This window comes from Cibotium barometz, chromosome 4 (genome assembly GCF_041138505.1).
Source record: "Cibotium barometz isolate CiBa-2024 chromosome 4, ASM4113850v1, whole genome shotgun sequence".
Classification (NCBI taxonomy): Eukaryota; Viridiplantae; Streptophyta; class Polypodiopsida; order Cyatheales; family Cibotiaceae; genus Cibotium; species Cibotium barometz.
In genome coordinates, this window is record NC_141049.1 from 36,210,738 (window position 1) to 36,222,679 (window position 11,942).

Below are 11,942 nucleotides of genomic sequence, written 5' to 3' on the forward strand. Positions count from 1 at the left end.
GATGTGGAGAGACCTAAACAACATACACATTTAAGCATGTCAAAAAATAGTACAATGATAATAAAGAATCATCATAAATAGAAACCCATTTCACTCACCTGAACACTCGCCATAACCATAACCATGAAAGTCGTGTAGCGTCCACATGAAGATGGCCTTCAAGAGAAAGTCTCCTAAAGATGGAGGCCGATATATGTCATGCACATGGATACCTCTCCAAAGTATCTCAAGCTCAACAATCAAAGGCTCAAGACATATATCCATATTCTTTACCTTATGTTTCCCAAGAATGAGAAGGGGTAACATGAGATGTCCTTTCTCTATTACCATGGATGGAGGAATGTTGTAATTCACCACTACCACTAGCCATATACTATATGAGGTGCTCTTTATTCCAAAAGGATTAACACCATCCATACCCAATCCAAGTCTCAAATGTCTAGGCTCTTCCTTGAAGCTTGGACACATTTCCTTGATGTGCTTCCATGCAAGAGTGTCTGTGGTGGGAATTCTAATCTTTCCATCATTGGATCGATGTGAGGAATGCCATGACATGAGCTCTACAATAGATTTGCACTTGAACATGTGTTAGATGCGAGGATTGATGGAAAAATGTCGCAACACCTTACACGGCACATGTAGAGCTTTAAGGTCCTCTCGATATCTTGGCTCGCCAAAAAGAACACTCTTGAGCCACTGCATTTATCCCATGGAAGAGAACACAATCATTGATACATGCATGGATGCTAGTATAATCCAAGCCTTCAAGAGATGTCACAAAGCGCCTTGCTTGGTCTCTTGAGGTTGGCAATCTATTCTCCTTTGGAAGCATATTCGACAAAAGCCTATCGACAAAATAATCAAATACATTAATATAAAAAATAATTTCTTCTTATATATCTATAATGGAAGTAGACAATTTATGAAAGTAGAAAACTCACTTGAGAAGTGCATTCAAACTTGCATTGCTGCATCCATAGATTGTTTGCAAGTTGACAACTCGAGAGAAGCGCACAGAATGGAATATGCATCCCTCAAAATGTGGGGTCAAAGCCACATTATAAAGGTGATCATTTTCCATGGCTTTTTCATTTTCACTATGCTCATTGGAAAATAGAGCACATACCATATCTTCTAAAACCTCTTCCTCCACCATCTCACGAGGAAAGGGTGGTGGGATATATCTCCATCATTCAAATCCTCCACCACTTCTACGTTTTGTGAAGCCTCTGCCATTTCTCTACTACGACCCTTGGCCTCTTGACGCCGCCTATGAGTTAACATAGAAGGGTGCGGCGCATTGTACTACACACGAGTATTTCAATGTGAGTCTCCATTGAATACTAAATCTTAATTAAATTCTTATAATATAAGCAAAGTATACTTACCATTCACCCTATCGGTTCCCATTTTCTATACATTGACCATCGTAATGCTATGTTGTTGACGCATACATCCTCGACAACGATCACACATACTTTTTTTTTTGTTGCAACCAACAATCCCGATTTTGAACACAAAGAGACTCATCATCACTAGAAAAACTGATTGATGAAGACATCCTGCATATTCAAACAAGAAATCTAATTTTCATCTTTCTATGTGTATGTAAATACTTGTCTATTTTACATTTATAGACGCGTCTATAAACATGTCTATTCTACTGAATAGACCGGTTTATAGACTTCCTTTTAGTCACGCTTTTAGACTCGATTTTAAACGCGCTTTTAGATGCTAAATTAGACGTGCACTGTGTGACAAAACAGATCAAAAATTAAACCCCTATGCAATAGGCACCCCTTCAACAGAGCCCCTTGCCAGGCACTTCACCCTTGCCAAGCACTTCTCCTGCCTTTAAATTCACCCCTCATCCATCAGCCCCAGTTAGTGCTACAACATCTCCTACACCTCCACCGTCAGGAGATGTGACACCTCACAGTTATCATGGCTCTCATGAGAGTGGCTGTCATCGTTGTAGGGAGGGTAGTCCTGGAGATAGTGGCAGTCGTACCTCACGCCGCACTAGCACTGAGAGTGCAGGTAGAGGAGATAGAGGATCCCTAGGATAGTGCTTTGGGGGTGGGGATAGTTCTTTAGAGTCACCACCACATCATTGGTGATATATCATATTATGATATCACAGATGTGGGTGGCATAGTTGATGACTCTCCTGGGAAGGAGGTGGCGTAGTTGATGACTCTCCTGGAAAGGAGGTGGTAAACTACTTGCACCAAGTAGTTTTTGCACACTATAAAGACAACTTTATACATTTTAAACAACAAAGGGAGAGCCTAGTGGATGATTGCATTAAAGCTTTCCACAGGAAGTATCCTAATCCTCAGGACTAAAGGTTTAATAGTAGATGGACGGGACACAAAATCAAAGACATACTTAGGAATAAGAGGTCTCTAGTAAGGAGACATGCAAAGGAGGAGAAAGCCGGAATAGATGCCGGTCAAAATGGACATGGTAAGCCATCTACTACTCATAAGAGTGAGTACCTTGTGTGGATGATAGCAAGAGCCTTAAGAAAATGACTATTATTTTTTAATAGATTGAGCGTTTCTATTCCCTTCTTCATTTGACCATAACTTTGAAGTGTAAGCTCCTATATAACTAACCGTCTAGATTGGTAAAGTCCTAGCAATCTTGAGAACATTTTCCACATATAAAAGATCAAGAACTTGACAATTTTAGTTTTAAGCAGATTGATAAAAGGAAGGCTTTCACTCAATTATACTCATTACTCTATTGTGTTAGTTGTTTGTGACCTACAAGGGGACCGTGCAATGGTAATTCATGCAGCTGTTGTTTCAATCCGACCTTGGTTGCGAATCAAGCAATCCCAGTTCATAGAAAACAATACAATGTACGCTCTATTATTATTAGGTATGGATGCAAGCCGGGTAGCTTTTAAATCTAGGTAAGTTTCAACATTAATCGGTTTCTTTTTGAAGCAAGGCTTGGTTTCTTTCCATTCTTCATTTGACCATAACTTTGAAGTGTAAACTCCTATATAACTAACCATCTAGATTGGTGAAGTCCTAGCAATCTTCAGAACATTTCCCACATATAAAAGATCAAGAACTTGACAATTTTAGTTTTAAGCAGATTGATAAGGAAGGCTTTCACTCAATTATACCCCTAACTCTATTGTGTTAGTTGTTTGTGACCTACAAGGGGATCATGCAATGGTAATTAATGCAACTGTTGCTTCAATCCGACCGTGGTTGCGAATCAAGCAATCCCAGCTCATAGAAAACAATACAATGTACGCTCTATTATTATTAGGCCGGGTAGCTTTTAAATCTACGTAAGTTTCAACATTAATCGGTTTCTTTTTGAAGCAAGGCTCGGTTTCTTTCCGTTTTCTCGTCGAGGTAGCTAGCTACGTAATTATGGGTGCGTAAACAGGTTGGCCGGTTCTCCTTCGAAAGCTACACAGCAATCGCTCTCCTATTCACTAAATTTCTCTCAAAAGCTTGTCAGAACCTTTGAGGCAAGCAAAAATTTAAGCCGTTTCAATTCGAGACCGGAGAAATACACTACTAGACCCTCCGAAAAATAATGAGCTTCAAGTCAAACGCAAAGCGTACTTTGAAAAAGTCGGACTAGGTGGTGTGATGTCAACTCGTTGACATATTTTAGGTTCAGACTCTAGTTTCAACGTGTGCATGTACCAACTGCTCTTATATGCATCCACACAGGTGTTGAAAGCGGAACGCGCTTCCGTCGACGTCCAGGTCAGGTCGCATGCATGCATGAGGAATGCTAATTAGTTAGCAAGCGTGACACTAGATGCTAATTAGTAGCAAGTGGAAAAATTAAGCATCGAGACTAGGTGGAGATACTTGGTCTCTTTCATAAAGAAGCGTGTGATTAACGTTGAAACGCGCAGTAAATGACAAATAGGGGTACACAGGGATTGGTCCATCGATCACCCTCTAGAATTAATCCTCTAACACCTTTACATTTTCAAGCTGAAAAGGTCCAGCTTCCATCATCTAGAATTAATTCTCTAGCACCGTTACATTTTCAAGCTGAACAGGTCCAGCTTCCGTCCACAAGATTCATTGAGAAGCCTTTAAAATATACTGGTGTGGGCTTCTATTTGCAACATGATTCATTCATTCAGAAGCCTTTTGTGTGCAGATCTGCATGTCCTCATTAAAAACGTGATCATCATCATCAACACCTTTTAATTCCAATAACTTCGAGCTAATTTATTTATCAATTTCTCCCAGCACAGCAGCAATCCAGATTGCCACCAATAAGCAGCTGTCGTTATGGGGCTGGCCCATTGTTCTCGTGTGGCTGCTTGCTTGCAGGCCTTGCTGCTGCCTTTCCTTGTGCTTACAATAACACCACGGCTTGGATCATGCCAGAATACCATCCCTTCCACGTGCGGTCCTCACAATCCTTCCCCTACTTTGGAGAAATTTGTGGACTATCTTCCTATCCCCACAGCCATCAATGTGAGCGAAGGCTCGTCGATAACCTTAGGCGCCTATAAAATCAACCAGGTGACTGACATGTTGATTTTAAAGTGTTGTTCATCAGTACTAGCTACATTTATGTAGGTACCAGGTTTAGCGTCCTTGGACATGCTTTATCACTACTAACCCATGTAAATCTTTGCAGAAGCTTCATAGAGACCTACCTGAAACCATCATGTATGGCTATGGGAGAAACCAAGGCACAGCCACATACCCTGGCCCGACCCTGGAGGCTGTTCAAGGGATTGAAGCCCACGTGAGGTGGGAGAACCACATCACCGACAAGGATCACATTCTTGCAGTGGATCGGACACTGCATTGGGCAAATCCAAGCAATGGGGGAGTGCCCACTGTGACGCATTTGCATGGAGGTGAGGTGGAGAGCTCCTTTGATGGACATCCGGACGCATGGTACACCGCCAGTGGCGAGACGGGCAAAGCCTTCCAGACACAGAACCTCACGTACCCTAATTTGCAAGAACCCACCATCCTTTGGTACCACGACCATGCAGTCGGCATCACCACCAGATTGAATGTGTTTGCGGGGCTGTTGGGCCTGTATTTGATCAGATCGGGTCCAGACGAAGAGAAGCTGAGACTGCCGGCAGGAGACTTTGATGTGCCTCTGATTATCCAAGACAAGCAGTTCGATGCTAACGGCACCATGGAGTTCCCCACTAGCGGGGATATACCCACCCTCCACCCGAGCTGGTGTCCGGAGTTCTACGGCGACACCATCCTGGTGAACGGCAAAGTGTGGCCGTACTTGAACGTAGAAGCTCGCCTCTACCGCTTTCGAATCCTCAACGGCGCCAACTCCCGCTTCTTCACGCTCTTTCTCAGCGACCCAAGCATCCCCTTCGTGCAGATAGGCACAGACGGAGGCTACCTTCCCAAGCCCAGGCTGAACCTCACACAGATTGCGCTTGCACCCGCTGAGAGAGTGGACGTCTTAGTCGACTTCTCTAGCCTTAAGCCGGGATCAGAGCTCTATCTTAACAACTCTGCGCCTGCTCCTTTTCCCGTCGGCTTCTCTGTGTTCGACGATAACGTCAACACAAAAGTAATCATGAAGTTCACAGTCATAGCAGCCAATACTAACACCACCACTGGTAACACTTATATACCTAAATCTCTCCCCGGTCGGCTGCGCAAAATACAGCACAAAAACGCGCTCGTCCGCAACCTCACCTTGCTGCAGATCGATGATGAGAACGGGAGCACGGAGCAGGTTCGGTTGAGCAACATGTCATGGGTAGATCCTGTCACAGAGACGCCTAAAGAAGGGGCCGTGGAGGTGTGGAGGATAATCAACCTCACACCAAAGTCTCATGTAATCCACGTACATCTGATCAACTTCAGAGTGCTCGATCAGCAGGCCTTCAACGGGAGCCGTTACACTGCTGGCAACTGCTCCTTGGATGCTCCGTACGGCCATCACAAGAGGAGCTGCTACACGGAGAAGAGGAGGAAGCCGGACGTTAACCAGCTGGGCTGGAAGGACAGCGTTGCCGTGTCTCCGGGTGTGGTCACCAGACTGCTCATGCGCTTCACCACCTCCGGCGGGAAGGCCTTCCCCTTCGACGCCACCTCGGAGCCCGGCTACCTGTGGCACTGCCACATGATAGACCACGAAGACAACGATATGATGCGCCCCATGAAGATCCAAAAAGCATATAATTAGTGCTTTAATAACAGTTATTAAGCTTAGCTCCTACACTTGAATTGAAAGATCCAAAATTTTAAATTTTAGTTATAAAATTGGTTAATCTATGCATTTTCTCAATAAAAATTTATTGAGCTTGAAGGTCATCCTTTTTTTACGGTGGCCCCCACCTCCTATATGTTTTCACTCCATGATGGCATGGCGGCATGCCCATTGTGCCTAGTTGTGGGAGTTTTGAAGTTCGAAAATCAACCAGAATCAAGAGTATCGTAGTACAAAAATAATGAATTAAAATCTTTCAATAATCATGCTACAAATCACTACAAACCTAGAAATGTGAAGGGCGGTCGTACAACTGACAAGAATGTAGGGAAAAGACATTACACAGGAGGCTTTGAGAGAAAGGCAGAATCTTTAATCAAAGTCTGCCTTTCCAATTTCGTTACAAAAATATGCTCGAATTCAAGGGTTGCAAAATAGCACCCCAATTTCGACAAGGAAAGAAAGAAAAATGTCCAATTCCAAATGAAGTAAACAATCAATAGGACAAGTAAAGAAAGAAAAATGTTCAATTCCAAATATAGTAAACAATCCGTTAAATGGTGAAAGACGGCCTTTTTTCCTCAGTTTGAGCTATCAAAACTACCCTAAAGATGGTTTTTTTCTTTAACATCCATGTGGGGATCCATTTGTGTTAACGTATAGACATGTACAAAGAAATAATCACACCTACTTTACTTCATATACACTCCGTTATAATGATATACAACTGACTATGCAACACATGCATGGATCATTCCATTCATACACACATGGAAATCCTCTCATTTCATTTGAGATTTCTTCACGGTTGTTACAACTTGCAACCCTACGGGCACCAATTACACTAAATGATGGTTTTTCTCAACACTCCTATTTGTGATGACGTATAGGCATGCACAAAAAAAAATTACATCTACTTTAGTTCCTATTCACTCCATTATAACGGCACACAACTAACTAGACAATACATGCTTTGATCATTCCAATCATACACACATACAGTCAAGACAAAGTCTTAGTTTCAAACCCTCGTATTTCGTTTGACATTTGGGAACAATTTTTAGAGCTTTCAACCCTATGGGCACCAATTAGGTGTTAGTGCAGAAAATACTACCTTTGGAATTTCTTTTTTGTTTCTTTACTTGTTGAAATTCGGTTAGAGCCCTTTAATTTCAAGGGCCAAGATTCATTCAGAACATCATAACGAAATTGGGTGGAAAGACGTTTATGGAATGATCGAAGGGTTATGTGCAACGCTTTTTTCCTACCTTCTTATAAGATGGTGGGCTGCCTTTAACATTGCTAGGCTTTTAGATTCTAATTTTTATTATAAGATTTTATTTCTTTATTTTTATACTATGATACTCTTGATTCTTGTTGATTCCCAAAAGGTATTAAGCTTACTATGCATCTCTGTATCCATGACTTTGGTCTTTCCCTTTTCTTGAGGAACATGAGAGGTCATCCTCAAGTCTTCTTCATTTCTCCATAGGCGAGGGAGAGAGGGATCCACTTCGGCAAGGTATTCTGAGATATAAACAAATGACTCTTGTACCAACCAACCCTCAGCCATATTACCTTCTGGCTTTGCATTTTGCCCTACAAAATCCTTCAAGGTCTTCATGAAACGCTTAAGAGAGAACCCATCGAGCATACACAATGCCACATATGGCAATTTGATCAATTAAATGAACCATAAGATGTAGTTAGCTTGTGAGAATTGACCGTGGGAATGTCTCCTCCACCAAACAAACCACCTCCACCATCAAGACCCTTGCATAGTCAAGCGTACATGGATCGATTTCCTCTGAGCTCACATATCTACAATGCAAAACAATAAACAAATCATTTTGAGGAAAACGCGTGTAGAATATTGGCTATGATGGTTTGTGGTACAACTCTCACAAGCTCCCCCATCTTATAAATCGTCTCTTGCACTTTGTGGAATGCACAATTGGAAATGCTTGTAAGAAGAATAAACTATAAACATTTATACACCATAATTAAAAACATCATGATTGAACAAGTTAAATATGTACAGCTTCAATGTTTCACTTACTTCAAGCATCTTGTGCCAATCATGGGACTTCAAGCCATATAATTGCTCAACACCTCTCTTCTTTGTCTTTGTGAGTGAACGCACCTTTTAAACACCTCATATACCCTGTTGGAGTACAGAATGTAGTAATGGCATCTTTCACAAACTTCTCCTCCTTCTTTGTCAATATCCAAGGTGCTCAAGGTAGAATTGTCTTCCCATTTGGTCTCTTTCGTGGCCAACAAACTCTTTGCATCCTCTCTATGCTTTGTAGATCCTCTCTTACAAGCAAGGAGTTCCGTGTTCCTCTTAAGTGCTCCCAAATGTTAGAGGTGAAATTCTTGAAGATGTACATTGGATCAAGAAGATGGTTGATTTTGAGGCTCATCCAATATGGTAGGTGAAAGAAGATAGAGTACCTTATGAAATAACAACAAATATTAAGAGGATTATCTTCTCAAATCAAAGCTTGTATTGGAATTCTATCTCAAAGATATATTACCTATTTATGCCGAGGGGAAGTCCACTCCATTCCATAATGCCTTCCAATCTCCCATGCTTAGTGGATGTGGAGGGACTCCCATCCAAGAACGAACAAATTTGGGATAATGATGATGGAGAAATCGATGACGATTCTCATATATCACTTTCTTCAAGCTCTCTGGCCTAGATGCCACCAATGATGGACCACAAATAGGACATGCATGGTATCCAGATGTGGAGAGACCTAAACAACATACACATTTAAGCATGTCAAAAAACAGTACAATGATAATAAAGAATCATCATAAATAGAAACCCATTTGACTCACCTGAACACTCACCATAACCAGGAAAGTCGTGCAGCGTCCACATCGAGTTGGCCTTCAAGAGAAAGTATCGTGAAGATGGAGGCCAACATATGTCATGCACATGGATACCTCTCCAAAGTATCTCAAGCTCATCAATCAAGGGCTCAAGATATATATCCATATTCTTTACCTTATGATTCCCAGGAATGAGAAGGGATAAGATGACATGTCCTTTCTTTATTGACATGGATGGAGGAATGTTGTAATTCACCACCACTACCACTAGCCATATACTATATGAAGCGCTCTTGATTCCAAAAGGATTAACAGCATCCATACCCAATCCAAGTCTCAAATTTCTAGGCTCTTCCTTGAAGCTTGGCCACATTTCCTTGATGTGCGTCCATGCAAGAGTGTCTGTGGTAGGAATTCTAATCTTTCCATCATTGGATCGATGTGAGGAATCCCATGACATGAGCTCTACAATAGATTTGCACTTGAACATGTGTTGGATGTGAGAAATGATGGAAAAATGTTGCAACACCTTACGCGGCACATGTAGACCTTTAAGGTCCGCTCGATATCTTGGCTCACCAAATAGGACACTCTTGAGCCACCACATGTATCCCATGGAAGAGAACACAATCATTGATACATGCATGGATGGCGAGTATAATCCAAGCCTCCAAGAGATGTCACAAAGCGCCTCGCTTGGTCTCTTGAGGATGGGAAGCATCTTCGACAAAAGCCTATCGACAAAATAATCAAATACATTAATATTAAAAAAATCTTCTTATATATCTATAATGGAAGTAGACAATTTATGAAAGTAGAAACTTCACTTGAGAAGTGCGTTCAAACTTGCATTGCTCCATCCATAGATTGTTTGCAAGTTGAGCAACTCAAGAGAAGCGCATAGAATGGAATATGTGCATCCCTCAAAATGTGGGGTCGAAGCCACATTATAAAGGTGATCATTTTCCATGGCTTTTTCATTTTCACTACGCTCATTGGAAATAGAGCACGTACCATATCTTCTAAAACCTCTTCCTCCACCATCTCATGAGGAAAGGGTGGTGGGCTTGTATCTCCATCATTCCAATCCTCCACCACTTCTACATTTTGTGAAGCCTCTGCCATTTCTCTATGATGCTTGGCCTCTTGACGCCGCCTATGAGTTAACATAGAAGGGTGCGGCGCATTATACTACACACGAGTATATCAATGTGAGTCTCCATTGAATACTAATTCTTAATTAAATGCTTACAATATAAGCAAAGTATACTTACCATTGACCCTGTCGGTTCCCGTTTTCCATACATTAAAATGTGATTCCTCGTAATGCTATGTTGTCGACGCATACATCCTTGACAACGATCACACATACATTTTATTTTTTGTCGCAACCAACGATCCCGATTTTGAACCCAAAGGGACTCATCATCAATAGAAAAACTGATTGATGAAGACATCCTGCATATTCAAACAAGAAATCTAATTTTTATCTTTAAACTATGTGTATGTAAATACTTGTCTATTTCTCGTTTATAAACTTCCTTTTAGACGCGCTTTTAGACTTGATTCTAGATGCACTTTTAGATGCTGAAATAGACGTGCACTGTGTGATGAAAAAGATCAAAAATTAAACCCGAGAGCATTTTGAAAGTATGTAGAAAGGGAAAAATAGAGTTCTTGTGAAAACCTTATCGCCCTATTTCTAATCCTCTCTCACCCTCTCAAGCTTCATCACCAACCTGCAACTCTCCTTTATAAAAGACTGTGGAGTAAGAGTTTGAAGGTACATACCTTGGTTGTGGTGAGTCTCTTTCTCTTCTTCTTCTTCTTGCTCATTTTCTTCTAATTCTTCTTCTTGCTCTTGCTCTTCTTCTTGAACCCTATTTTTCTTTTGTAATAGACAATCAAGTGTTTACATAGCTCACTTTTTTTTGCGCTATTTTTTAGATTTTTATATACTTGACCTCAAAAATCATAAATAGCCAAGGTAGGCCTCTTTTTACACTCATTTTATTTAATGTGGTGGTTATTGCATTGTCTATGTATTAATTCCTGGGGTCATTTGACTTAAAGAGCCAAGACTAGTTTAATTTTTTTTAAATTTTCTTGTTTTTTTTAAGAGAATGAGATGATTCCCAGGGTCAATTAACTTAAAGAGCTTATAAGTCTTCATTTAATATTATTTTCTTAGTATTTGATTATTTTTTGTGTTTTGAGGAATGAGATGATTCCCAGGGTCAATTGACTTAAAGATCCGAGAAGTCTTCATTTCATAATATTTTTTTAATATTTTCTTTGTTTGTATAGATGTGGCATGGGTCCCCGTTCTCTTGTCCCACACAGACCCAAAGGTTGAGGCTTTCATTGAATCTCAACGACGGTTTGCTAGGGAGGTAGAGGGCATCTTTGGTTATACTCCCACTCCCGAGCAGTTGGCAACCTATGCAATAGGCACCCCTTCAACAGAGCCCCTTGCCAGGCACTTCACCCTTCCTACTTGAGACCATCATGTATGGCTATGGGAGAAACCAAGGCACAGCCACATACCCTGGCCCTACCCCTTGGAGTCTATTCAAGGGATTGAAGCCCACATGAGGTGGGAGAACCACATCACCGACAAGGATCACATTCTTGTAGTGGATCGGACACTAGATTGAGCAAATCCAAGCAATGGGGGAGTGCCCCATGTGACGCATTTGCATGGAGGTGAGGTGAGAGAGCTCCTTTGATGGACATCCGGATGCTTGGTACACCGCCAATGGCAAGACGGGCAAAGCCTTCGAGACACAGGACCTCACTTACCCTAATTTGCAAGAAGGCAAAGCCTCTCATGCTAAGCCCTCTTTCTTTGTACTTTGTGCTTCTTGTCTTTGTGTTATCTCTTCATGCATAAG

General features: G+C 41.4%; 1 protein-coding gene and 1 pseudogene across 1 annotated transcript; one reads left to right on the top strand and one right to left on the bottom strand.

Moving 5' to 3' along the window:
* Nucleotides 1-1,944: 1,944 nt before the first annotated feature.
* LOC147639205 (multicopper oxidase LPR1 homolog 1-like) lies at nt 1,945-6,180 on the top strand. Its single transcript, XM_086793700.1, has 3 exons — nt 1,945-2,040; nt 4,329-4,523; nt 4,642-6,180. Exons 1-3 carry the CDS (start codon nt 1,945-1,947, stop codon nt 6,178-6,180), a joined length of 1,830 nt encoding a protein of 609 aa, XP_086649826.1.
* A 2,568-nt stretch (nt 6,181-8,748) lies between these two features.
* On the bottom strand, nt 8,749-10,173 carry LOC147639206 (uncharacterized; annotated as a pseudogene).
* Nucleotides 10,174-11,942: the final 1,769 nt, after the last annotated feature.